General features: G+C 42.5%; 1 protein-coding gene and 3 non-coding genes across 5 annotated transcripts; 3 read left to right on the top strand and 1 right to left on the bottom strand.

Annotated features, from left to right (window-relative positions):
• The first annotated feature begins 233 nt into the window (after positions 1-233).
• hdlbpa (high density lipoprotein binding protein a) lies at positions 234-25,264 on the top strand. 2 transcript variants are annotated; one of them, XM_043241418.1, is made up of 28 exons: positions 234-379; positions 1,561-1,632; positions 3,167-3,281; positions 3,366-3,529; positions 4,256-4,471; positions 4,622-4,828; positions 4,955-5,170; positions 5,461-5,667; positions 5,851-5,958; positions 6,609-6,713; positions 6,847-6,925; positions 7,026-7,165; positions 19,081-19,185; positions 19,272-19,385; positions 19,985-20,071; positions 20,151-20,282; positions 20,567-20,785; positions 21,020-21,241; positions 21,366-21,584; positions 21,697-21,835; positions 22,199-22,347; positions 22,445-22,549; positions 22,683-22,817; positions 22,921-23,064; positions 23,302-23,481; positions 23,640-23,756; positions 23,842-23,982; positions 24,103-25,264. In XM_043241418.1, the coding sequence occupies exons 3-28, from the start codon at positions 3,206-3,208 to the stop codon at positions 24,193-24,195; spliced, it is 3,819 nt and encodes a 1,272-aa protein (XP_043097353.1). In that variant the 5' UTR covers positions 234-379; positions 1,561-1,632; positions 3,167-3,205; the 3' UTR covers positions 24,196-25,264. The 2 variants fall into 2 exon arrangements, with proteins under 2 accessions (XP_043097353.1, XP_043097354.1); XM_043241419.1 differs by lacking the exon at positions 234-379 and adding an exon at positions 819-879.
• Positions 25,265-25,684: 420 nt separating this feature from the next.
• Positions 25,685-25,758, bottom strand: trnai-aau. The gene has a single exon. It is a non-coding gene; the product is annotated as a tRNA-Ile (tRNA).
• Positions 25,759-25,948: 190 nt separating this feature from the next.
• trnap-ugg lies at positions 25,949-26,020 on the top strand. The gene has a single exon. It is a non-coding gene; the product is annotated as a tRNA-Pro (tRNA).
• Positions 26,021-26,177: 157 nt separating this feature from the next.
• Positions 26,178-26,249, top strand: trnag-ucc. The gene has a single exon. It is a non-coding gene; the product is annotated as a tRNA-Gly (tRNA).
• Positions 26,250-27,900: the final 1,651 nt, after the last annotated feature.

The following is a 27,900-nucleotide window of genomic DNA, read 5'->3' as shown; positions in this document are numbered from 1 at the left end:
TATTGAGAAATAATTTCGACTGATTCGTTCTAAACGGTGATGCGCTCACTTATCTCCAGCTACCGCTGCTGCTGCTGATGATGATGATGCAACCTGCGGAAAGAAACGAACGCGGAAACCGGGAAAAAGATGCCAAAGATTTCTGGTGAAAAGATTGAAAACGATCTCACTAACACGAGTCCACATCCCCACCACTACACGCTACGGTCGTTCCCGTTCAGAAAGACATGTATGATCTGCACGGGCAATGTGACGTGAGGGGATGTGATTGGAGGAGGCTTGAGCTATATAACTTACAGACCGCCGCTCCTCCCTTTCGCCAGTGGAGTTTCACTACGAGCTTCTGCACCACACAGGGCAGACGGGAACACAAACACAAGTAAGTCACTCTTCGTTCCGCAAATCAATCTATATTAACGTTATACGTCCGAGTCCGGATTGCGTCTTCTTGGCGTCCGATACGCGTACACGATTCTGAGTGTTTTGCCACGGAAACGTGCTCTGGCTCGACTCCATGTCAATTTCTCCCCACTGTTTCACCCTTTGCTCTAATGCCTACGTGGACTTTGCGTGGACAGCCGCTAACGCTGATCTTGACTGAGCGTTCGCGTCGGTCCATCGGCAAAGGCCGCGTTTTCAACGTGCGCCCGTGAGACGTTGTCATTCTCGGGACGTCGGGTTTATTAAGGATCGACGCGAGTAAAGTTTTCCCTAATCCAGTGCGTGTTAGCGCTCGCGCTAGCTGGTGTACGTGTCACTATCGCGCACGCGCAGCTCAAAGTTTACTGGAGTTGGTGTCTAGCCAGGACAAGTTTTTCACCGCCGCAAAGCAAAAAAACTGTCGTATTTTCTAACGATACACGTCACTAGTTCGATTAAGTACGTACCCGTCCACTCCTTTCGGTATTCAAGTATTTTTAGTTGTGAATAATTGCGTTATTTTGAAGTGTTGAACGAAGAAATCGTTTTTCCTACTCTGTTAGCCGTTAGCATGGCGTGTCATGAGTTGACGTAGCGCGCATGTATACGACAGCGTGAACATTTCACATACGAAACTCGTTTTTCACACGCAGGGCATCTTTTTATTATATGCGCGTTAAATCGATTCATCGGCTGCTTTTTTGGTCATAGTAAAAGCGAGCGTAAATCCGCCATATTTAAATCTGACATACGCAGGAATGGCCACGTTAGCAAGTCGGGAGAGCCGCTGGGCCATTTCAACACTTGCAGAAACAAATGGTCTTGTTTAGTTTTGCACGTTTCCCAGCCTTTATGTGCGTTTATTTGCGAACGATTTCTTTCAAGCGTGTTGATGATGATTTAATATTTTGAAACTCTTGTGTCAGGAACGCCTAACAAGTTGGTTACTGGATCAGTCGTTCAGTTCCCAGTTCAAGTTGTATTTAATAAATTTCATTTGCATGCATTTAAATAAGAATTATGCGAGGTTTTAAGAAATGCAAATTAATTAATGCCACGTGTAACTAAGCTCTGTCAGCCTAAAGTGGTTTTGCATCTTCTGAGAAATTCTTTTTTTTTTTTTTCTGTTTTGTTTTTTAGGCAAAAGCTGGCAGGCTGACACGTACGGGCAGCTTTACAGGACGGATTATCTGGTAACTGACCATTTAGCTGGTAAGATTATTGCCCACTGTCTTTGTATCTACTAGATTAATTTGCTGACATGCCTAATGTTTGCTTTTAAACCACAAGATCCTTGTTTGCCTTGTTTTATACCCATGGGTCACAAGTTGTTCAGTCTGATCTTTAAGATCGAATCGCATCTTATGAGTGATCATGTGATTTTAAGTGTGTTTATATAAAACTAGTCATTTGAGCATTTGAGGGATTTTCAGTGTTAGGCTTGTGGATCGGTTCCCTCGGGGTGCTTGTGCCTTGAGCTGTATGTATGTGTCTGAAGTTTTTAGCCTCTGGGTCCAAGTCTTTAGGAGGCCTGTAGAGGAAGAGGCCCTGGCAGGGGCTTGAAGAGAAGCACAGTAAAACAGCCTTGTGCTGTGAGGTTTAGAGTTTGCATTTGTGGGGGTTGAGGGGGCCAAATTGTCAGAGCGAACTGGAAGGGATTTTGTATGACTTAATAAGCAGTTCGTTACCCTGAGAGCTACCTCGTCTGTAGATGATAGTCTTACATTTTACTGTATCATTCTTCACACTACTTTTGCTACCTACTTTGTATTATTCTTGAGAGCTGTGTTAGCCTTTGACGTCGATTCTTTCAGTACTCAAGGCCTCTTGCCTGTAACTGTAGCCTCAGCATTTATAATCTTGTTTTTTTCTCCGAGTCGTGTTCTGGGTGTAGGAAAGCAGTCTGCCAAGTAGATGTTTCACTGAGGTGTGGCGTGCATGTTTTCAATTAAATGCGAGCGTGCTTTGTGGAACATTTATTTACAAAGTAGAAACACATTCTTTTTGTTGCTCTACATATAAGGGGTATAGCAAATAAGGGTTAGTGGGGAAATCCTCTTAGCTTTAGAGCATGTTCAACTAACTCCGTGGCTTAGAATTAGCAGTTGGCCAAGGTAACAGACGGCCAATTTTGACCTTCCACAAAATGGATCAGTAGCATTAAAATTGCTTCCACTGATAGTCGTGCTGTTTTGTAATGCTTTTTTTTTTTTTTTTTCTCCTTTTGAAATATTGCTTATTCTTGCTTCCTTTTTTTTTAATATAAGTTGTAAAGAAAGCGAAGTAGCAGCCGTTTCTGTCTCTATAGTGACATAAATCTAAATGAAATGCGTTATTGTAAAAGGAAAGGAAAAAGAAGGACTGGGGACTTTGGTCCATTGGTTCCTGGTTGGATGGTGGACAGATTTAAGTGAAATGTTTGCAGAAATCTGACAGACGTTAGCAGAGAGAAGTCTATAATTTCACTACAAAATTGAGTTGCAACATTTGGATTAAAAAGGCAGAGAAAAACTTAAACCTACATGTTAATTATTCCTAGTAAGTTCAGTAACATGTATAGAAAATAGATGTTGGTTTTTTTTTTTTTTTTTTTAGTTTTTAGCTCCATCCATGTTGCTAAATAATTTTGACTGCCAGTGTTTTTTTTTTTTTTTGTTTGTTTTTTTTATAAATCTGTTGTAATTTCTGAGATGCACCAAAACACGCTTCCTTTTATGCATTAATAGCATGCTATGTCTTCTCTTAGTGGCACACTCGGACTCCGTGTAAACGTGGGATTTCGACCATGAGCTCAGTCGCTGTACTTACGCAAGAAAGCTTTAATGAGCATCGCAGTGGCCTTCTGCCAGAGCAGGTCAAAGGTATGGGGCCATTTCTGCCATTTCTGACTTGTCAAAACCATTCTCTGGTAAAGTAGCTTTTTTGTACCTCTCTCTTCATATTAGCTTCTGCGGCAGGCGCTAGTGGTGCTGAAGATGAGGATAGCCTTCCCACCTACAAGGATGCCTTTCCCCCTCTGCCGGAAAAGCCTTTGCCAGAGGGGGTACAGGAGACTGGAAATGCCTGGACGACTAGGATCAAACCTCTCAAGTCCTCAATAATCACCCAGGTACAGTGATCAAGCTTGTTACAGCCACTATTGTACCTCGTGAATTAGTGTTGGGTGACTTGCTGTCATATTGTCCTATCGTTGGCATTTGAGATCCATTTTATTTACGGTTTATTTATTGTATCATAGCAGAAAAGTTAACTAAAGGGCTGTAAGGATAAAGGCAGCCCAATGTTTTCAATGACTAAATATAAATTTAACTTTAATATAAATATTGTAAGTACTAATTATAAGGCTTACAATTTCCTCAGTTTTTTAAAAAGTGGCTACAAAAAACGAGCAATGAATATTTACATTGCCAAAGAACATCAATGTTGTGTAAGTTTATGCATTTTAAAATCAAAATTTCCAGTGAAGCCATCTTTACTGTATGGTAAACAAATCTTAAACTTCTGGTACACAAACATCAGCTCTTTGTTGTTCATGAGAGAATTTGTCAGAATCCAGTCAACGAGTACACACTGAAGAACAAAACTCATCCGAACACCTCTGATTGGTAATTACGTTCATAAGCTCAACAGAATCATTTGTTTTTTTTTTTGTTTTTTTTATAATGCACAACACTGAAATATTAATAAGATGGTATTACTAGCCCGATAATACTAATAATTATTGTTATTCACTTGCTGTTGTCAAAGGCATCACCTACAGTCAATATCGGAGTATTGTTGATGCGCTATATTATCAATTTAAGGGTTTGACTGGTTTCCACTTTAATAAATGCAGGTTTTCCACGTGCCTCTGGAAGAGCGCAAGTACAAGGACATGAACCAGTTTGGAGAAGGAGACCAGGCTAAAGTTTGTCTTGACATTATGCACAAGACTGGAGCCCACCTGGAACTCTCTATGGCTAAAGACCAAGGCCTCTCCATAATGGTCTCTGGGAAGCATGACGCAGTCATGAAAGCCCGCAAAGAGATTGTGTCCCGACTGCAGACTCAGGTAATATCAATTATTTTTTAAACCCTATACTATTTGATTATATATCAATTATTTATTGCCATTGGTAATGAACATGAGAATGCTTATCAGTTTGTCTGTGTAAGCCAGAATTACATCATATTTGTAACCGCTGCATTGACTTGACTACAGGCTTCAGCTACTGTGGCCATCCCCAAAGAACATCATCGCTTTGTCATTGGCAAAAGTGGGGAGAAGCTACAGGAGCTTGAACTGAAGACTGCCACCAAGATCCAGATCCCTAGACCCGAAGACCCCAGTAACCTCATCAAGATCTCTGGAACCAAGGAAGGCTTGGAAAAGGCCAGACATGAGATCCTTCTCATCTCTGCTGAGCAGGTCTGAAATGTCAAATGTTGTTTTTGCTTATCACACAGTTACAAATCAGATGATGTGCTGTGCTAATATTTTATTTACTCATTTAATAAACAACATTGTAAGTGACGTTTCATTAAATCGCTACAGGATAAGCGTGCTGTGGAGAGAATGAACATTGAAAAGGTGTATCATCCCTTCATCACTGGAGCTTATAACAAGCTGGTGGGGGAATTGATGCAGGAGACAGGAGCCCGCATTAATGTCCCCCCACCAAGTGTGAACAAAACGGAGATCGTCATCACTGGGGAGAAAGAGCAGGTTGCCCTGGCCATGGCCAAGATCAAGAAGATTTATGAGGAGAAGGTAAGCAATGATAGAAAAAATGGACTTTTGTTGACTTTTCCAAAATCCACATTATAGGGCTTTAGACTAATCTGAAAACGGTGACAAACAAGCTGGAGTTTGTCAAAATAAGTCAAAACCTTGTTGGTTAACAGGAATTTGCAGACAGAAACCAAAACGATTAAACGATAAGCACTCGTATCAAAAAATAATCGCATTTGCGACCGTTTTGGTCACATTGCAGAGCCCATGCTCTGAAACAGTAGAGAAACAAAGTAGTGATTTTAAATGTGGCCTTTTGCTCTTTTCAGAAGAAGAACGCTACCACTATTGCAGTGGAGGTGAAGAAATCTCAGCACAAGTATGTGATTGGGCCTAAGGGTAACACCCTGCAAGAGATCCTGGACAGGACCGGCGTCTCGGTCGAGATCCCACCCCTCGACAGCAGCTCAGAGACAGTAATCCTGCGTGGGGAGCCAGACCGGCTGGGCCAGGCACTCACTGAAGTGTATGCCAAGGTAAACAAGCTCGTTTTCCTCCCCCATGCATGTTTCAGTACAAGAATTCCTTCCCTCAAGCTCTCTTTTGCACTCTTCTCTTTTAGCTTTTAATTTAGGAATTTATTAAAAATATTACTGCAGAAATGCTATCAATTTGACTGTAACCTTTTTGAACTTTTTTTTTTTTTCTTCCCACTACAGGCCAACAGCTACACTGTGTCCTCAGTCTCTGCTCCCTCTTGGCTTCATCGTTTCATTATTGGCAAGAAAGGACAGAATCTGGCAAAGATCACACAGCAAATGCCCAAGGCGAGTCAACTTTCCGCTAATCGAGTCATAGTGCTAAGCCAGATTTCTCCATTGTCTTGCTCAGTGAGGGAAATGTGTAGATGTGGCTTGTGTTCAGCAGATGTTTTTGACCAAAGTTGCATGTTAGATTGACGATACAAAGGTCACAGTAGTTGTTAACCTGCGCAGGTAGTTCAAAATGACACTGGAATCCAGCCAAGAAGAAACGCCCAAAAGTTGTAAATTATTTTAGTTCTTTTTGCAATAATCTATTAAAATTACTGCTTGCGATTTATTTATTTTTTTTCGTGTACTGTGTATATTTATGTAAACACACACATTCATGTCTATAAAAATTATTTAAAATAACTATTTGTATATATTAAGTATATGAATTTAAATATGCAAGTACACACATTATGTAAAACTTATTTTGGATGAGTTTATTCATTCGATAGTACTACTAAAAGCACTTGAGTACACCAAACCCAACAAAGTGTTCTTCATACATGAGGTTTCTGTTCTTGAATTAGACTTGAGGGACAGAAATGCCTTGTTTTATTAAAATCTCTTCACTTGTATTTGATAGATAAATGGAAGTTTTTAAGTTCGGAACCAAATGAGGATAAGTAAGTTTCTTCAATAAGACAACTCTCTGTGTTGATCAACAGGTGCACATTGAGTTCACCGAGGGAGAGGACAAGATCACGCTGGAGGGTCCCACCAAAGATGTACAGATAGTACAGGGCCAGATTGAAGCCATTGTTACAGATCTGGTAAGACTTAAATTCCCTATGTTATAACAAATGCTTTCACTTGCATTATGTTTAGGCATATATTGGCTTCAATGTGTCCTAAATCTTTTTTTTTTTTTTTTTTTTTTTTTCTTCTATTTATTCTTTATAAAAGGTTAGCCGAATGGACTACACAGAGATTAGTGTGGACCCCAAGTTCCACCGACACTTAATTGGGAAAGGCGGTGCAAACAGTGAGTACAGCTGTTTTGATGTTTATAGCAGTTATTATTTGGAACAAATTCATGTGTTCTTCTTCATAAATCAATTTTCTTTTCCCCCCTCCTCATCTAGTTAACCGCATAAAGGAGCAGCACAAAGTGTCAGTCCGCATTCCACCTGACAACGAGAAGAGCAACCTGATCCGTATTGAGGGTGACCCCCAGGGCGTGCAGGAGGCCAAGAAGGAGCTGCTGGAGCTTGCGTCACGCATGGCAAGTTGGATAGATTTGAATTGGCTCTGCTTACCATATTCTCTCCTTCTTTTTTTTTTTTAATTTAAGCTAGGGTTTAATAAAGCGGTTATCGTTATTGTAGGGTTTTCACACCTAATTTTAATTATGATAATTACGAATTGTCATTTGAATCAGTTCTCAATTCAAGTTTGGGAATTGAATCTGAAAAGATTCACGTTGGTATGCAATTCAAGTATACCTTTAAATCACTTAATACGTCCAGCGTTTTAGGGCAATTTAAATGTATGTTACCAATATGAATTTACTCTGTGATCAGCAAAATAAATCAATTGGATTCTTCGCTTTACCTCTGAGCAGGTAACAACGGATCTGGGCATGAGTTTGACTTTCCAGTTTCATAACACACAAACAAGAATTGTAATAATGAAACACAATTTATTCGACAGTACCTACTATTTGACAAGACTACACTGAGAAGACTAAACATAAACACACACACACACATGCATTCATACACACATTCACGGGTTGGAAGGGAAATGAATAATTGTCTGTCCAAAGTCTGTTAGCTAGTTCTGAGATCGCACTAAGAGCACCAACAAAGCAAAGTTAGGTTTAGCCTCGCTTATATGTGTCTGCGCCAATTCAGTAGAGACGAAAGGTAGTTTTACCACTCGGCGTGTCTGGGAAATCCCGGCGTGCTGATTGGGCAGGCCTCGTCTGTGGGATGACGTGGTCGGGCTTTCCCGGCCGTTTGAATGAAGTCTCTCTAGCTTGGTGGTTCGCTTTGGATGAATCGGGTTGGTTATGGAAAGGGCAGTGAGTGTCCGTGGAGTGATGTGACGGAGCGGACCGAGTCGAGGGTATCGGGTCGTTCTGGTTCGGAGTCTCCTGTTCTTCTCCAAGTTCGAAGTTTCTCTGTTTCTTGGCGATTCCTGCAGCGACCGAATTCTTCTCGACTCCGCTTGACTCCGACTCGGCTCGTTCTCAACTCCGACTCGTCTCAACTCAACTCAGAGAGCTCTGTTCCTGCGTTTTGAGGTGCAAATTTTTGGGCCGTGCCCTGGGCAGTTGTCCATCCGAGGTCGAAGGCGTGTCCACGCCTGCTTTCGACTCCGGTTTCGTGCATACTTTATCCCAGTTAGAATTGACATTCTGCACTTCTGTTCCCTATCAAAAGCTTATAAGTGGAATACACTGTTGTGCATTGCACAAACACATATATTCATTCATCACGATATTGGAAACATCGTAAGCTTCAATTTGATATCAAACATGCATTATCTAGCGCTTATGAACGCGCTCTCTGTTAGAGGATTATTTAAAGAGTATATAGCGGTTCCTACATACATCCCAAAACATTTATTAAGCAGTTATTTACAGATGAACCTTTATTCGTTTGAAAGGAAGGCATTTAGATTGTTCGTTTAGTGGTTTTATGTGTGTCCTGGCAGTTCCTTTATTGTAGCGAAAAGGAAAAAGGCGCGCTTTTAAGGAATGTATGTTGGGACAGAGCAACCCTCCCTGGGGGGGTTGAAAGTGTGAGGCTGTCCTGACCACGTTGATTCACCGCGGGAGTCTTATCACCTTTTGACTTGGTGGCTTGGTAGAACTGGTCCCAGATCAGTGCGCAGAGCGAGTTATCGTGCTGTCGACCAGATGTTGCAGTTTCAATCATCCCAATCTTGACGTGGGTACTCTCGGATTGGTCGAGCTCACTGCAGCGACAGTCCCTTGAGAATGTTTGGTAGACGTTGCGGCGCTCTGCATCGCTCGGCTGACCATCTTGATTGCCTTTATGGTCCGAGTGCGGAGGATGCGCGATTTTACGACCTGGTTCTAGGGCGATTCCCCCTTTTATGGTTTGTGTCTGTTCATCGAGGCCCCACATATCCCCCTCTTTTGCGCGATGAGGTTTCCGTTGCTAGCGTCATCGGGCACTGGAACAATGGACAGAGAGAACAGACATCCACAAACAACATTTCCATCGCTAACTGAACTGTGGTGCAGAAATTTGGAATTTGGGCAGATCGGGTGAGAAACTTGATCGACATTTGCGCTCAATCTATGGACTTGGTGCGGGAGTCAATCTTATTGTCAGGACCTGACGTGAGAGAATGGTTAAGGGTGTTCCTGTAAAAGGGCCTAGAGGGGAAAAGGGAAACAGAGAGGGAAAGAGAAGGAAAAGACAACACATAAGGGACACAAGGACATTGAGTGAGGTTAGGACAACAAACAATGGTCACATGTGTGGAGAAACTCCTTGTTACTAGAGTGTTGGTTCTAGCAGTGCGGTGAAGGAGCGTGTAGGTGTTGTGCTTGAAAACCTGGCTATGTGTTTCCCTAGTGGGTGAGGAATTACATCAGTGAGGTGCGATAGTCGGTCTGTGTCAGTGGGTTTGGTCTCCCCCCTTTCCTTGTCTCTTGGAGCCCTGGTGCCTCTTTATCTGGTTCCGGTGTACCCATCGCAGGGCTGGCTCGCTGCGCCCCTGTCGAATCTTGATTCGGTAGGCAACAGGTGACAGTTTGTCTACGATTTCGTGGGGTCCCGTCCAGTGAGGTAGGAACTTCTTTGACAATCGATGAGGGTGTTTGGCCGTGGCTGGGCGAAACTGTAGTACCACACTTTGTCTCCGACCTCAAGTTCCTGATATGAGGCCTTCCTGTCATAGTAAGCCTTCGACCTTCCGCGCTGCTTTGGAGTTGTTGCTGTGCAAAGGCGAAAGTCGTTCTCAGGTGCTGATGCAACTCTTCTAGGTACTGGTGCGTGGTGTAGGCAGTGACAAGGTTCATGTCACCGGGTTGGTCCAGCAGGTGTAAGGGTAGTGTCATGCGTCTCCCCGTCATCATTTCGAATGGGGGTACTCCGGTGGACCGGTGAGGAGTGGACCTGATGGCCATTAGTACCAGGGGAAGTTTGACATCCCAATCCTTCTGATTGGCGGACACGTACTTCTTCAGCATGCTGACCACTGTCTTGTTGGCACGTTCCACCTGTCCAGAAGAGATTGGGTGGTGGCTTATGTGCAGCTTGGCTTGCACACCCAGGAGTTTCCACATTTCTTGCATGAGCTCAGCGGTGAAGTGAGTTCCTCGGTCTGAATTGACACTCAAGGGCATTCCAAATCTTTTGAGAATATGGTTCATCAAGAGGTAGGCTGTTGTTTTCTGCCGTGTCATTCGGAGCTGGGGGCACTCTATCCACTTTGTGAACTCGCAGACCACGTTAAGGAAGTACTTGTTACCTCGTGTTGACCGTGGCAGGGTCCTACCCAGTCTATTTGGAGGCCTGACCATGGGAAGGTCATTCTCTTTCCTTTGCAGTGGTGCGCGGTGATTTGCATTCGCCGGTTGAAACTGGCAACAGACCAGGCATCCTTTCACGTATTCCGCCACGTCTTGCTGCATGCCAGGCCAGTATACCACCTGTTTGAGTGTCTCGCAGGTGGCCTTGGCGCCATGGTGTCCAGCGCATGGTGCATCGTGGGCGTATGTCAACATTATCCCCTTTGGCTCTGAGGCACTACGAGCCATGGCGTAGCGTAGTGGCTCAGGGACATACGTGAGAACGCCGTCTTTGAGATGCAGCATGTGCTTGATGGAGTGCAGGTGGCGGAGGTCAGAGGAGGTGGCTAGGTTGAAGGCAGAAAGCGCGGGCGGTAGCTGGGTCAAAAATGTGCACTGATGGTTTGCAGTGCTGGATCCGGCGGCTTGAAGGGTACTGAGATCGTCAGCAGCAAACTGTGGCGAGATGGAGATACGGGAGGAGGTGGGGATCGCCAACGCCAGTGGCGTAGATGGTGGCGGGTGATGGCTGCCACAGCTGGGTTGGGTGGGTGGAAATGGAGCGTCCAGGACTCTCCATGTAATGCACCTGCTTTAGCGAGGGCATCTGTTTGGTCGTTGAAGTCTTTGTCGTGGTTCTTGCTGCTTGAACTTGAAATTGCTTGTGACCTTGACATTGCCTCGGCAGTCTGTAAACGGGCAGTGGTGTCTGTGGCTTGGCACTGCAACTCCTGAACGTTTACTGACTGGAATGGCAGAGGTTCACGGACTTGTGTCCACAACTTCAAGTGCTTAAAGTCTATTAGTGGCTTAAAGCGATTAAGCAGGTCCTTTCCGATTAGCAGTGGGTAAGTCTTTAGGGGTGAGATGTAAACTGGGTGGATGAGGTTCATCGGACCCACTGTTAGGTGGATTGGGGCCACTTGTGTCAGTTGTAGACCCGTGTGGGAGTATACTTGAAGGTTCAGCTCACATCTTTGAAGTTTGAGGGGGCCATTTAATGTCTTTGCTTCTTCCTGGATTTTTCCGAGGAGTTCTGCTGACATTAGTGTGATGTCAGCTCCTGTGTCCAGAAGGGCTTCGACCCTGATGTGGCGTTCGATGATGATGGAGAGGTAAAACTTTCTTGCCATACCTCTCTCAATGAGATCACCCAGGAGTTGAGGGACTGGAGTTTGGGATGAGATGGGGAGGATATCAGGGCTGATCTGCAGTTCTTCGGACGAGTGGCAGACGACCAGGACAGCACTTTCAGGAACCAGAGTGGTTTCAGCGGCAGGTGTTTGTTGGATGACGCCGTGGTTTGAAGCATCATATGGTGAGTTAGGGGCTAACTTGATTGCTGGGGTTTCAGGTAGGATTTCTCGTCCATCTGAAGTTATGGTCATTATGGTTCTTTGAGTGTGCGGGGAGGAAGTGCTATTCTCTGTGTCTGGTTGGGTCGGGTGGTCGCTGCTGTCTCGTCCGGCTGCCAGTCAGGCTGAATCCGGCTTCTCTTTCTTTTCCCACTTCCAATCTTCCTTCATTTGCTGGAAGAACTCTTTCATCATACTCTTCATCAGTTCTTGGGAGTTAAAAGACGGTGATGTCTTTTTGCGCTGTGTGTGAATTCAGTTTGAGCTCTGTTAGTTTGGAATCTTTGAGAGTTCTTTCGTTGATTCCTCGGGCTGGTTGCTCCAGGGTGTGTTTGTGCTCTACCCATGGAGGTTCCGTTGCCATCCCAGGAGCTCTTCCCCTTTGGTTTCTAAAGGAGGTTGACTGATTCCACGATCTCTCCCACTGACCTTCCTGCGGTCTTGAACTGTCCCATGACTTTTCCCAGTGGCGCCCAGGCGGCGCTGTCGTTCACGTGGTCCATCCCAGCGGCCGTTTCTCTGATTGGGTCTGGTACCTGCGTGGAAGTCTTGCTCTCGGTTGGACACGTTCCACTCTTTCTTTTTGACGGCTTGAAGCTGTCTTGATGTTGGGCACCCTCTAGAGGCAGTCCGTGACTTTGTGTGTTGAAGTCGAGGACTGTCGGAGCTTTAGTGCCTTTCTCTGCAGCCATCTTTTGTTTGCTGTAGGCTTTGTGTGCTGAGTCGCGCAGCTGCTGAATGGTCATTGTGCGCGAACATGCAAGCACGCCTAGATGGTGGCTTACCCCAGGATGTAGGTTCCTGAGGAAGAGAGTCTTAAAGTTCATGTCCTGTTCCATTTCGGGCTCGTTATGAGTTCCAAGTATGCTCTCCTGAGTCGGCTGTAGTAGGCTTGCGGAGACTCATGACGGCCTTGTCTGATCTCCAGGGCGGCTACTAGTCCTTGTTCTGACTCTGGGTCATCAAATTCATTGATGAGAGCCTCGGAGCAGGTGGTAATCAGCCTTTGTCTGGGCTGGTTGTCGGTCCAGGAAGCTGCGTACATCAGGGCTGGATGTTGCTCGCAGTAAATAGAGTCTATCTTTATCAGTGACGTGAGGTCTTACTTCCAGATGGAATTCGGACGTCCTGTAGATAGGTTTGAACGTCTGGACTACTTGGCACACCTGGGGTGAACTTGACGATGTTCCTGGCGATCTTGTCGAGATCTTTTAGGTCCAGGCCGTGTGATGCTCTTTGTCTGGCTGGGTCCGTTTCTCTTGGCCTTCTCGCGAGGTATGTCTCTTCAGAGGAGCTGGTGAGTGTTTCAGCATCGCCTCTTTCCCCCTTTGTTCACTTGCCTGTACAAGCACAGGAGACCCGGTCCTACTTGGCAGGGGTGACGTTGGTGCCTCTCGTGTCCTCGGTGGCTCAGCGCGCAGGTCGGCGCGTGTCTGAGTTCCTCCTTGACACCGTCGGATTCTCTTTGGACGTAGTCCAGCTGTTGTTCTAGGCGGCTGATCTGATTCCTTGACGTTCAAGTGAGCTTCGAGGCTTTGATTCTGCCGGCCTTGTCTCTAATGTCAGTCTTTGCCTTCTCCAGTAGCTGTTCTGCGTACTGGAGGTTGTTGGCAGCATTGTCAAAGTCTCTTTTGGTTTGTTTCACCTCTTGTGTGGAAGCTGCTAGCAAGGCTTTGAGCGTGGTAATCTCCTCTGGGTCCTTTCTCTCCTCATCCAGCTTTTCCTGTAGTTCCTGAGCCTCAGTTCCAGCTGTTTGATGCGTCGCTGTGCGCATGTCAGCTCCTGTTGAGATCGGCGGCGTGCCTGTCACTCAGTTTGAGGGGTAGAATGAGGGTGTGACTTAGGAGCAGGTGATCTTTGCTAGCTCTTTGTGGTTGTAGCCTTGGCTTGGGTCCTGTTCCATTAGGCTCGTTAGGTTGTTATCCAGCTGTTCCTGGGTCTGACGCTTTAGTGTTTCGCGGCCTTGGGTAGGAGGCTGCTGATTGCAACACTTAGCCATGTTTCCAGGTCTTCCCAGTGACCAACGTTGTCTGCTGTGTGAGACATGTTTTGGTGCGGCGAGGGGATTTGGAAAAGTGACTGACACAGACCTGGAAGAAAATAACAACCAAACAAGGCAGAACAGACAACAGCAAGGAAAGACAGAGGTGTAGATGTGTGGTGTCAGTTGATGCTAAATGTGAGGTGTCAGGTGGGCGTGGTTCTCTGTAACTGTGATCCTCTGGTGGGTGTGCTTCTAACTGGCGTTTCTGGGGAGACAATTAGTAAACACACACAGGACGCACAGAGAACAGGAGACAACACAGAACAGGAAGAAGGGATAGCTGGGCGCTTGTTTCTCCTGTAACAGGTGGTCCTTCCTTCTTTTCTTTCTTTTTTTTTTGTTTTGGAGAAAGGAGGAGCTACCTGTGTAAGAGAGACGTAAGAGAGGGAGATAGAGAGGGAGAGAGAGAGAGAGAGAGACAGAGAGGGGGGGGGGGAGGTAACACACTCTTTCCTGGTAAAGGAAGGAGGGGGTTAGGCTCTATCACTGTCTCTTTTCCCTAAGTTAGAGGATGCTTTTAGGAGTTTCTAAATGGGGATTTCTAAGTACCAAGACTGCGATTGCTATTAGAATCTCTCTCCGGCGAGGATAAAACAATAGCAATGACAGTGTTAGCTTTTAGTTGGTTAGATTGACTCCGTGCACCAAGTAAATTGTTCCTGGGGTCGTGTTTACGATTCCTCGTCGATCGACTTTGGTTTTGGCTGGGTAGGATAACACGCTGAGAAGGGAAGGTTTGTGAGCATGAACAATCTGAAACAATGTCGTCAAGTTTTACCCGATACTGATCAGAAATGTCTCAAATTAAATTCTTTGCTTTCCTGGTTCCCACAGGTGTGATCTCAGAAGCAGTAGCAGCAGTCAGATCAGAGGAAAGGAACAAGAAGGGAGAGAAAAGAGAGAAAGTTGCTTACACTGTAAACAAAGTTGACAAAGGGTGATGCTGTTAAGCCTGATACTTGTTGGTCTTACTGTGTTGGTGTGATAAGTTAAGTTACTTGAGGGTTGAATAGGCCCTACTTACTTATGGGTGTAGCCAAATGGGTTTTAGCAAAGGGTTTAGACCTAGGCTTTGGGGATGAGGGCGATTAACCTGTCGGAGTACAGCGGTGTGGCTCTCCGTCTGGGCGCCCCTGTGCTCCTGTAAGGTCAATCAGACTTCTGTCCGACCGTATTGCAGTGAGCCTCTCAAACAGCGTCGGCTTTTGACACAAAGGTGCGGGCCCACGGTGGAGGTGCGTCAACGGCTGGCTTGACTGAGCAAGGCTGCGGGCAGAGCCCTGGGTACTGATCGGTTTCCCGATTCAGCAGCTGACAGGGTGGTTTACCCGAGCCTCCGCCCAGGTCAGCTTGTGTTGACTCCTCCTCCGTTACACAATTGCTGATGCCTGCTGCGGGTTCACTCACAATGCTAGGACAGAGAGGCCTGGCTGGCCCCCCAGCTGGCACAAGGTCACGTTCAAACGGGTCCTCACTGGCTGTGACACCTCCGAGACAACCGCCCTGCACCAACCTAGCACTAGGGGAGTGCTAGCTGCTAAGCCCTAAGTAAGGGAGAGACCCTGTAAAGAGGATTGAGAGAGAGGCACTCAACTGTACACACCAACGTAACTGCAAATGACTTGAAATTTCTATTTGCAGCGATAATTAATGATCAAAACTTCCTGAGGAGTCAAGCCTGAATTAATCACTAAGTATCTTCTGCACTAGAATCTGGGATACTATGCTTGGAATAGTAAACGGAAGTTCAAGTCGATTATAATTGAAAATTTATGATATTGGTATTAAATTATAAAGCAATTATAATTAAATAAATCCCCAAAATAGCAATTATGTAGGGAGCCACCCTAACTTGCTAAATCTGAAATTAAAATTCCAAACCAGGATTATATTTAAGTGATGTGTTATCACGACTATAAAGGCAATTATAATTAACCAAATCACCAGCTGAAATTAAAATTTTCAATCAATAACGGCAGTTAATAATTGAAATTCAATGCAATTATCATCAAAGTATTCAAGCAATTATAATCAAATGGATCAGCAAATATTGTTGCAATTTATGAATATGAACCTAATGCATTTAGTAAATGACATTAAGGTTTCACATTAGCAATGCTAGAAAATTGGTAATATTTCCTGATCTCATTAAATTAATAAAAGCAGTTATACTTGTTGATGGCAATGTATCATTGAAATGCTAAGGTAAGAAAAAAACGTTTCTTGTTAATACCAACGGTTATGGCAGTTCAAACATTTGTCAACATTCTTCTCGGTAAGGGAAAGGTGAGGAAAAAGGGAATAAACGTGAAGGGGAAAGGAGGAGGAAGCCCACTATTGTGGTTCCGGCGTCCGATGGAACTCAACACGCCATAAACACACACGGCATTCAACTCAATGGACGACAGAGGTCTAAGCGCTATCCTGATGCTAACAGTTTGCATAGGTTTCAATGCCAACACATTAGATTCAGGTATCCTAGCCTCTGTTCACAAACTTCAAATATGGCGCTGGAGGACTGCGCTACGCACTTTGAGGTTAACTCGGAAACGGGCGTCCTAGGACTTCCGCGTCGTTACTATGGATACGTGCAATTCGCTATTATACGAGTTCGCCCACCCGAAATGACGGGCGCATTTCGCGAACGCAGTAAACTCGATCAGCTTCCGTCTAGCACTGACAACTTCACTTGCTAAAAGTGAGGCACTTTTACATGCATATACTGCAATTAAACAATGACGCCATCGGACCGCGCGGTCTGCACAGTTTATTCACTTGATCAAGAATTTTCTTCCCATATACTTCAGCGTTCTGACGCTCTCTGCGTTACTTTCGGTTTCACTTCTTCCAGTGACTAAATGGCCAAGGATTACTTAGTTAGCTACTTCTAAGCTCTTGCCAGGAGGAAATAGATTCATATGACAGTGGAACTCGCACTGTCACAGATTAACAAAGGCCTTATGGAAAATAAACAAGGAACACGCTTGCTTTTTCCCTCAACGCGCTCTAACGCGGATCTCTGTCTCTATGGACAAATATTATGATTACTGCAGTTTTCAAAATCTTCACAAATCACACGCACTTTCACGTGTTCGCATGTCAAAATAGAGGTACGAAATAACAGCAATTTGTCTCTGTGTCTTAATCTATTCTTCCGAAAAAATAAAAACCACGAAATCACGAATCACAAATTTATGAATTATGAACTGAAAATCAAATCTTGCCCGCCTTGATTCTCCACCATTATATGTAGGGTTTTCACACCTAATTTTAATTATGATAATTACGAATTGTCATTTGAATCAGTTCTCAATTCAAGTTTGGGGAATTGAATCTGAAAAGATTCACGTTGGTATGCAATTCAAGTATACCTTTAAATCACTTAATACGTCCAGCGTTTTAGGGCAATTTAAATGTATGTTACCAATATGAATTTACTCTGTGATCAGCAAAATAAATCAATTGGATTCTTCGCTTTACCTCGAGCAGGTAACAACGGATCTGGGCATGAGTTTGACTTTCCAGTTTCATAACACACAAACAAGAATTCGTAATAATGAAACACAATTTATTAAACAGTACCTACTATTTGACAAGACTACACTGAGAAGACTAAACATAAACACACACACACATGCATTCATACACACATTCACGGGTTGGAAGGGAAATGAATAATTGTCTGTCCAAAGTCTGTTAGCTAGTTCTGAGATCGCACTAAGAGCACCAACAAAGCAAAGTTAGGTTTAGCCTCGCTTATATGTGTCTGCGCCAATTCAGTAGAGACGGAAAGGTAGTTTTACCACTCGGCGTGTCTGGGGAAATCGGCGTGCTGATTGGGCAGGCTCGTCTGTGGTGGGATGACGTGGTCGGGCTTTCCGGCCGTTTGAATGAAGTCTCTAGCTTGGTGGTTCGCTTTGGATGAATCGGGTTGGTTATGGAAAGGGCAGTGAGTGTCCGTGGAGTGATGTGACGGAGCGGACCGAGTCGAGGGTATCGGGTCGTTCTGGTTCGAGTCTCCTGTTCTTCTCCAAGTTCAAGTTTCTCTGTTTCCTTGGCGATTCCTGCAGCGACCGAATTCTTCTCGACTCCGCTTGACTCCGACTCGGCTCGCTCTCAACTCCGACTCGTCTCAACTCAACTCAGAGAGCTCTGTTCCTGCGTTTTGAGGTGCAAATTTTGGGCCGTGCCCTGGGCAGTTGTCCAACCCGAGGTCGAAGGGGCGTGTCCACGCCTGCTTTCGACTCCGGTTTCGTGTGCATACTTTATCCCAGTTAGAATTGACATTCTGCACTTCTGTTCCCTATCAAAAGCTTATAAGTGGAATACACTGTTGTGCATTGCACAAACACATATATTCATTCATCACGATATTGAAACATCGTAAGCTTCCAATTTGATATCAAACATGCATTATCTAGCGCTTATGGAACGCTCTCTGTTAGAGGATTATTTAAAGAGTATATAGTGTTCCTACATACATCCCAAAACATTTATTAAGCAGTTATTTACAGATGAACCTTTATTCGTTTGAAAGGAAGGCATTTAGATTGTTCGTTTAGTGGTTTTATGTGTGTCCTGGCAGTTCCTTTATTGTAGCGAAAAGGAAAAAAGGCGCGCTTTTTAAGGAATGTATGTTGGGACAGAGCAACCCTCCCTGGGGGTTGGAAAGTGTGAGGCTGTCCTGACCACGTTGATTCACCGCTGGAGTCTTATCACCTTTTGACTTGGTGGCTTGGTAGAACTGGTCCCAGATCAGTGCGCAGAACGAGTTATCGTGCTGTCGACCAGATGTTGCAGTTTCAATCATCCCAATCTTGACGTGGGTACTCTCGGATTGGTCGAGCTCACTGCAGCGACAGTCCCTTGAGAATGTTTGGTAGACGTTGCGGCGCTCTGCATCGCCTCGGCTGACCATCTTGATTGCCTTTATGGTCGGGAGTGCGGAGGATGCGCGATTTTACGACCTGGTTCTAGAGCGATTCCCCCTTTTATGGTTCGTGGTCTGTTCATCGAGGCCCCACATTATATTGCTTGTATCATTTGTGTTTGTCTTGGATGATTTACTTTAGGTTACTGTCTGCAGTAAATTTGAGTGATGCTTAAATAGGAGAGTCAGGTGTGTAGTCAGTGGAAAAAAACATCCGTAGGCTCTACAGCCTCAGAGTATAAAGTCCTCTGGGTTATTTGCTGGAGTTGCCTGGCAACTCTTGACTGAAAGTCTGTAAGAATGTCATTTATTTCAACAGGAGAATGAGCGTACAAAGGACATGATCATTGAACAGCGTTTTCATCGAGCCATCATTGGACAGAAAGGGGAGAAAATTAAGGAAATTCGGGATAAATTCCCTGAGGTAAATGTTTTAAGATAAATGGCTTTATTTTTTTTCAATGCCACATTTCTGTGTCTTACAAAGAAAACTTCTCTGCTTGCTTTCAGGTCATCATCAACTTTCCTGACCCAACGCAGAAAAGTGACATTGTACAACTGCGTGGGCCTCGCACTGAGGTGGAAAAGTGCACAAAGTTTATGCAGAAAATGGTGGCTGAAATGGTATATATTTCATTAATTTCCACCCCCAGCTTAGCATAGATCATTGAATCTAATTACACCAACAGCAATGCGTTCAAAAATGACCAAAGAGTTTATATATTTTTCTTGTTTAAAACCATGGTTTTAAACAATGCAGCAGGTGCAGTGAAATGGCGGCTTTTATGCGTGATATCACTGCGTCTGCTGCAGCCGTGTGGCAGCAGACTTCCTTGATTGTTACACTGGAATGGGAGATTAGTTATATCAGCCTAGAAAATCGCACCCTTTTCATTTCCCGCTGGTCTTAGTACATGATATAACTACAGAAGAATCAAGTTTTAAATAAGAAAAATGTCAAAACTCTTTGGTCATTTTTGAACATTAAGCTACTCGTCTTATTGGATTCCATGATCTATGCTAAGATATGCATTTTATGTTTTAAAGCACACATACTTTTTGCACAATGTACACAGAACCTCTGGAGATTCACTAGACAAGGGTGGACTCTATATTGCACATGGTGTTCATGCATGCCTTCCGATGGAAGTATACTGTGGCAGGCTGTGTGTAAAAGTATATTTTAGAGTTTTCTAAACTGTTTCACATATGTTCTTTTCTAGGTTGAGAACAGCTTTTCTGTCTCAGTCCCCATTTTCAAGCAATTCCACAAAAATATAATTGGCAAAGGAGGAGCAAATATAAAGAAAGTAAGAAGTTACCTTTTATACTTAAACATTCATCCATTTTCAGTCTGTTAACTTAATGGCACTGTTTTTCTCTTTTCAGATCCGTGAAGAGACTAACACTAAGATTGATCTGCCTGCGGAAAACAGCAACTCTGAAATGATAGTTATCACAGGAAAGAAGGCAAACTGTGAGGCCGCAAAAAACAGGATCCTGGCCATTCAGAAAGAACTGGTGAGATTTTTGTTTGTTTTATTTCTGAAATTTCCAGTTAAAAGTCTTCGCTTATGTTACTGTTAAATACACCATCTTTCAAGACTTTGAATTCTGAACTATCATGTGATCTTGAACACTGGAGAAACTGCTGAAAATTCAGCTTTGCTGTAGGAATAACATTTTTAATATTACAATGGAAAAGGAATGCAATAAGCTAGGGTGCTTTTAAAAACCTTACACTGTTTTGAGTCGTAACATGTAGATGGAAGGTAATATATTTATTATTATTTTTTATTTTGCAGGCAAATATTACAGAGGTTGAGGTGTCCATCCCCTCAAAACTGCACAACTCCCTAATTGGCTCTAAGGGGCGTTTTGTGCGTTCCATCATGGAGGAGTGTGGTGGCGTACACATCCATTTCCCAACAGAGGGCTCTGGCATCGACGCAGTGACAATCAGAGGCCCAGCGGAGGAGGTAGAGAAAGCCAAGAAACAGCTGCTGTCCCTGGCAGAAGAAAAGGTATGTCTGAAGGGATGGGTTTCCTTTCAAGAACTTGAAACTTAAAGCCGGTAATGCTGATGTTAATCATGGAATGTCATCTGGGCTGAGTTTTTTAGTACAAGTTTCCAAACTGCTTTAAACAGAAGGCTAGTCGTTATTCCTGTAATAACAATTGAGTATATAAAGATCTATTTCTTAAGTTCATTCATTGATTAAAAGAGGTTTGTGATTGATTTTGATTTTTTTTATTAGCAAACTAAAAGCCACACAGCTGAGCTTCGTGCCAAACCTGAATACCACAAGTTCCTTATTGGAAAAGGAGGTGGAAATATCCGCAAGGTGCGGGACAGCACAGGCGCCAGGATCATCTTCCCTACTGCCGACGATAAGGATCAGGAACTGATCACAGTCATTGGTACAGAGGAAGCTGTAGCAGAAGCACAGAAGGAGCTGGAGGCGCTTATTAAGAGCTTGGTTAGTCCCTATATGATTTAATTTAATTTATAATAGCTCCAACACTGATGCTTAGAAAAATTTGAATCTTCTGAATAGATACTATTTGCTCTAATCATTCTTGCATCATTATTTCTGTTATCAGGATAACGTTGTAGAGGATTTCATGATTGTCGATCCCAAACACCATCGGTTCTTCGTGGCACGTCGTGGCCAAGTCCTGAGGGACATTGCTGACGAGTATGGTGGCGTTATAGTCAGTTTCCCCCGAACTGCCTCACAGAGCGATAAAGTCACCCTAAAAGGAGCCAAAGATTGTGTGGAGGCAGCAAAGAAACGCATGCTGGAGATGATTGAGGATTTGGTAAGTAGATGTAACAATCTGCAATGCATCGACTCTGTTCCAATCTCAAGACGGCTGCAGATATGCTATTTTTTAAAAAGGTAACTGACTACATGCTCCTCTAAATTTGCAGGATGCTCAAGTGACTCTGGAGTGTGTGATCCCTCAGAAGTTTCACCGCTCCATAATGGGGCCTAAAGGCTCCCGCATACAGCAGATCACTAAAGACCACAATGTGCAGATCAAGTTTCCAGACAGAGATGACCAGCAAGGTAAGTACCACAGTGAATCTCAATAATTAAAAGGTCATGATGGAAATCCAATATTTCTTGATCTTTAAAATAGAACCCACAACTTTCCCTTTATTTTTTGGTTATTTACCATTTTATTTTTTGGTTTTCAGGAGTTTGTTTATATAGTTCTCCAGAACAATAGGCTCTTCTATATTTATTTATAGGTAAAGCAATAGTTATGGGAAAGGTTATGTTTTTAAGAATTTGAATATTTTCAAGGCATCCTGCATTCCCCTCTGAACATTTGCGTTTTACAGAGGCTTTAATCTAAAACTTTCTGAGGCATCTCTTTGTGTCTATCTGTTGCATACTTAATCTGCAAACTTTGTTTTGCTCCCGCAGCTCCATCAGCTGATGCTCCAGTTCAGGAGAATGGAGAGGCTAATGGAGAAGTGAAGGAGCCTGCTGATCCTTCAGTCCCAAAGAAGTGTGATGTCATTGTGCTCTCTGGACGCAAAGAGAGATGTGAAGCTGCTGTTGAAGCGCTAAAGGTATGACTCCCTTGTAAATTTTCCTTCTATGCAGAAGTTTTTGTTTGTATGCTTTAGGTGCTTTTTGTGAAATGCTATAACAAATTTGTCCTTTTAGGCTTTGGTTCCTGTGACCATTTCGGTGGAAGTGCCTTTTGAGCTTCATCGCTACATCATTGGTCAGAAAGGAAGTGGAATCCGCAAGATGATGGACGAGTTTGAGGTTAGTCTCTTCACGGCTGATGTCAGTTGAATTGTAAATCAGGTGTTAATTCATGTAAAATCAGTGAATTTGTAAGTAAAGATTTTAACAATATTTTCTTCATACGGTCCTGACAAATGTATTTTTCTCCCAGGTTAATATTCAAGTGCCTGCTCATGAGTTACAGTCTGACATTATCTCCATTACTGGCCTGGTCTCCCACCTTGATCGCGCTAAAGAGGGTCTTCTTGAGCGTGTCAAAGAGCTACAGGCCGAACAGGAGGATCGGGTGAGTTTGAGGCCTGAACAGCAAATTAAATGCTTGTGCAAATGCTCTCCGCTTTGTAGTCATAATGATTATATATTATAAATGTGTATATTTTTGGCCACAGGCTCTCAGGAGCTTCAAGCTGACCATCACTGTGGATCCCAAGTATCACCCCAAAATCATTGGACGCAAGGGTGCCATAATCACCCAAATCCGCAATGAGCATGAGGTCAACATTCAATTTCCAGAGAAAAATGATGAGAACCAGGTAACGGGGTGGAGTCTAAAAATAACTTAAAACATGCCTTTTTTCTGGAAATGATCAAGAACTAAGAAGAAAAAAAAAAAAAAATAATATATATATATATATATATATATATATATATATATATATATATATATATATATATATATATATATATATATATATATATATATATATATATATATATATATATATATATATATATATATATATATTTTTTTTTTTTTTTAGGACTTCTAGGATCAGATTACCATTACTGGCTATGAGCAGAATGCTGTGGCGGCACGTGATGCCATTCAGGCTATAGTGGATGAACTGGAGGAAATGATCTCAGAGGACATCACTCTGGACAGTAGAGTCCATGCTCGCATCATAGGGGCACGTGGCAAGGGAATTCGCAAAATCATGGATGAATTTAAGGTGAGATGGTAAAGGTGTCATACACCCAATCATTTTATTTATTTATTTTTTTATACAAAGTGTTTAACAACTTCTGTAAATTTTTTTTTTTTTTTTTTTTTTTTTTTTTTTTTTTTTATATATAAATAACTGTCTGTATATTGTCTTGCCTTTTTCAGGTTGATGTTCGATTCCCTCAGAGTGGTGCTGCGGATCCCAATTTAGTGACTGTGACTGGCCGTCCAGAACATGTTGATGAAGCCATTGATCATCTTCTAAACCTGGAGGAGGAATATGTAAGCACATGCTTACATTAATTAAACGAAATTAAACGAATATTATTAAATTGACAAAAAGGTAATTTTTAATCTTTTCTCTCAGATGGCTGATGTGGTTGAAAACGAAGCCAAAATGGCCTATATGAAGCCTTCTGGTTCCACTGCCTCCAGCATGGAAGAACCACGAGGCCCATCTAAGGGCTTTGTTGTACGGGAGGCTCCTTGGGCCACTGGCAATGAAAAGGTAAACTAATACTGTGTGCTCAGGGTCATATATGGCGCTGGAAAATTGTAATCATTTGTGAGTTGCGTAAGGCATAATTCTAATAATGAAGTGGTCATCGCTTGTCTTTTCTGGTTTTAGGCTCCCGATATGAGCAGTTCTGAGGAATTCCCCAGTTTTGGTGCACCTGTGACTAATGCGAGATCATCTCCATGGGGACCCAAACGTTTTTGAAATGTGTGTCCTTCAATGGTTATGTTGCAACCCCTGGTTCCCCCTTACTATAATCCCTCATTTGACCCCTTTTGATGTGGACGGACCACTTACCTTGGCCCCTAAATATATCAGCACATTTCCTCTGCTCACATTACTTCTGCTAATAAGGGTCTTGATGATTCTCTCAGTGGCCCTTATAAAGGTTCAGTGACCCAGAGTTCACCTGAATCGGTGTGAAGTGATTCAACATGTTTGCATTTTCAGAGAGAATCACAAATTGAAGGAAAACAAAAGTAGTCCTGGACATGCTTCAGGTCTGCAACAATCCAGGTTTAATTTTTGATATGACGCCATTACAAAAACATTATTTCATTACAAAAGTTATTTCTTGGGTTTATTAAGCTGCTCTGTCTCATAGTTGCCTTTGCAATGGGGTTTGGGGAAAGATATACTGTATACCTCTGAAAGATATTGCTTCTGGTTGAAGTCAGAATAATTCATAGGAAATGGGTAACCAGCCGTACTTCTGTCTAGTTGCCTAGGGTAGCCGTTTTGTTGCAGACATTTCAATTGTCTCTTTCCCGTTCCTAATTCCCTAACTCTGGGAAGTGATTCCATGCAGCCTTTACAGCTTTCCAACTTAAAGAGGGACTCTTCACTACAGAAGTATTTTCAAACTGCCATTTTGCTTTGGAAGTCCCAGGGATGTAGTCGCTCGTCAAGTAGGAGTCCCAAGGTTCCCAAAGTCTCTAAAACGTACACTAAACTGCTTCTATTTTTTGTTTTGTTTTTGATATTCAGAAATCATGTTTATTAAAGATTATAATATTTGGAAGGATGGGAAAAAAAGACCATTTTGTGCCAATGAAATGTCAAGTAATGTCATGTGTTACTCATTCTTGCTAATGGGTCAGTGTCCAGCCCCTTTTTGTCTTCCAGTTGCTATGCAGGTTGGTCTGAAACCATAGCAATGGCCCTTTTAATAGCCTTATAAGAATTATGCAAAAATGTCAAAGGAAACGATTATGGATAACACTGGAAAATAAACTGTCCAAAAAGCAAAATAAAAATTGAAAATGTATCTGGACTTGTTGTGGCGAGACATTTCTTGTGGCGAGATTTCTTACATGTTCACAATAACCGATGATAACAAATGATGTGTCTATAGGATGAGTTAAAATTACTTTCATAGGGTCCTTCTATCAGACCCTCTTGACCTTTGTGGTATAAAACATGTTAAAGTGGACAATGTTTATATTGATATAGCTCTTGTTATATTGTTATAGCTCCTAAGCAGGTCAATGAAGCTATTGATGATAATCCAGGACAGGAATTATAATTAATAACACGTTCTATGATGCCTGTATTTACAATGCATTGTAAGGGTATTTTTATGGCATTATAATGAATGCATAATAAATCATAAACCCCACTAAAGGGTACCATAAAAATAATTAAACTGATATTATAAAATGTAAAACAAAAATGATAAATTAAAAATGTAAGCTGGCCCGTACGGGGATCGAACCCGCGACCTTGGCGTTATTAGCACCACGCTCTAACCAACTGAGCTAACCGGCCGTGTTTTTCATGCTTTCAATCATTGCTATAGAAAGGTAATAAGTGCATCTCTGTGTCCCCCACGTGAATGCACAGTTACAGTATCGTTTTGATACGTTTTGTTTTAAATTAACACGACAAAAAACATCAAAATGTCTCGACACATGGTACACATATAATTCATAAACGAAAAGGAAGAAGCGTCCAGCATGGCTCGTTGGTCTAGGGGTATGATTCTCGCTTTGGGTGCGAGAGGTCCCGGGTTCAAATCCCGGACGAGCCCACATGTTTTGAAGCTTAGAAATAAACCGAATGAATGTTCAGGACCTTATTTCATTTTAGTGAGCACGGTAGGATTACTCTACAAGAATCAAGAGAATTTTACTGTTTTACGAAATTTTACTGAAAAAATGAAACACGCATCATAACTCAACGCACATGCGTTGGTGGTATAGTGGTTAGCATAGCTGCCTTCCAAGCAGTTGACCCGGGTTCGATTCCCGGCCAACGCAAACATGTTTTGTATTCTTCATACTTTTATCAATCATATATATGTACATGCACATGTACTTAAATCATTTAAGCCTTCAAAAGACCTGCTTACCTACAATAAATTGCAAATGCAATTTAAACGTATGGTTTTGTATTTTAATTAATAAATATTATATTTACTTAAAGTGCAACCTCCTGGCCACCTTTTACATGATTTGGTACACATAATTGTTGTCAATTTTTTTAATGGTAGGATAGGCATTACATTACAAAGAATTATGAAAGATTACGCATGCATTTATGCAATATGATTAGGGAAAATGTATATAAAATGTAATTTCCCAACAAAGAAATTGTGGCCAGTGAAAATGCTGAGTGGAAAGTAAATTTGGACAGTGGCTGGTGAGCAAAAAAGTTAATGTCAAGCCTGTGTGTGTGTGTGTGTATATATATATATATATATATATATATATATATATATACATATACATATGTTTATTGAACTGCTGTAAAATAAATATTACATTTGTAACCCCACAGATTTTTGAAGATGTCAGTCTTTGTTCGATACTGATTGATATTGAAATTGTATAAATATATACATTTTCCCCATATCTTAAATTTTGTGGTCATTCTAAATGAATTTTAATAAACTGCATCATGCAGTGAAAGAACGGACACTGGTCTAACCTACTAGACCAGGGGTGGCAACCTATTTTATCAAAAGAGCCACTTTGTGTGAGCCACTATATATCGAGCCGTATATAAAAATTACAGAGTTTATAAACTTCTAAAAGACGGCTCTGACGTTGATGAAATATATTTTAAGTGACAAACTATAAAAAAAAACTTTATTAGATGGTATCAACTAGAATTGTGCAACAAAATGAGAGCGATAATATAAAAAAAAAAAAAAAAACCTTCTATGTTTTTTTGTCACGGCCATCAGGAGCCACTACAAGGAGGCTGAAGAGCCGCATGCGGCTCCAGAGATATTTTTGCCTACCCTGTACTAGACCATTACCTTAGCTAAACTTTAGCTAACTTAACCTTACAGGGGAGCTCAGTGATGGACTATATTTTGCCAATGTGTGCTACACCACTGTGGTGCAGTACGGCATTTCCAGGCCGACCTGATATTTTGATTTCTTTTTTTTGTTTACAGGAAAGGTGTACGCAAAGACACACTCAATAATAATAATGAAAATAAGTAGGGGCGGACCGGGACAAGGTTTCAGGCTGGGAAATCTCACACTCCTCCAGGCCATTCCACACATCCACAACAAATTTTTGAAAAAAATCCCTATTATGGGGTCGCACAAAATTAAATGTTTTCTCTTGAGCTTCGATTTTCCTTAGTCTCTTAATTTTCCCTGACATCTCTCTGTCCTTCATGTGCATTTACCTGCATGTAATGTTGACATGGCTCATGTTTTGTCCTAATAAAATAAGCATGGTGTTATAGAGCCTATGGTAAAAATAGTATCCATGTTGCGGATTGATTACCATTTTTATAACCAGAGTTTTGCTACAACTATCACGGTGAAACAAACCCACTGTTAGTCTGTGCTTAAAAGGTTCTTCACAGAAAAAAAAACATTTTTGGTTCCACAAACAACCATTCAGTCGAAGGTTCATTAAAGGTTCTATAAAGAACTACCTTCTTATAAT

Source organism: Puntigrus tetrazona, chromosome 6, assembly GCF_018831695.1.
Source record: "Puntigrus tetrazona isolate hp1 chromosome 6, ASM1883169v1, whole genome shotgun sequence".
Lineage (NCBI taxonomy): Eukaryota > Metazoa > Chordata > Actinopteri > Cypriniformes > Cyprinidae > Puntigrus > Puntigrus tetrazona.
Note: the sequence above shows the minus strand (reverse complement) of the source record. Positions and strands in the feature narration are given on the sequence as shown.

Excerpts from the sequence above, each read along its gene's own strand:
- hdlbpa (XM_043241418.1), top strand. The coding sequence starts at position 3,206 with ATGAGCTCAGTCGCTGTACTTACGCAAGAAAGCTTTAATGAGCATCGC. Across the intron at positions 3,530-4,255 it reads AGTCCTCAATAATCACCCAG|GTTTTCCACGTGCCTCTGGA; the intron begins GTACAGTGATCA and ends TAATAAATGCAG. Across the intron at positions 21,585-21,696 it reads TGGAGATGATTGAGGATTTG|GATGCTCAAGTGACTCTGGA; the intron begins GTAAGTAGATGT and ends CTAAATTTGCAG.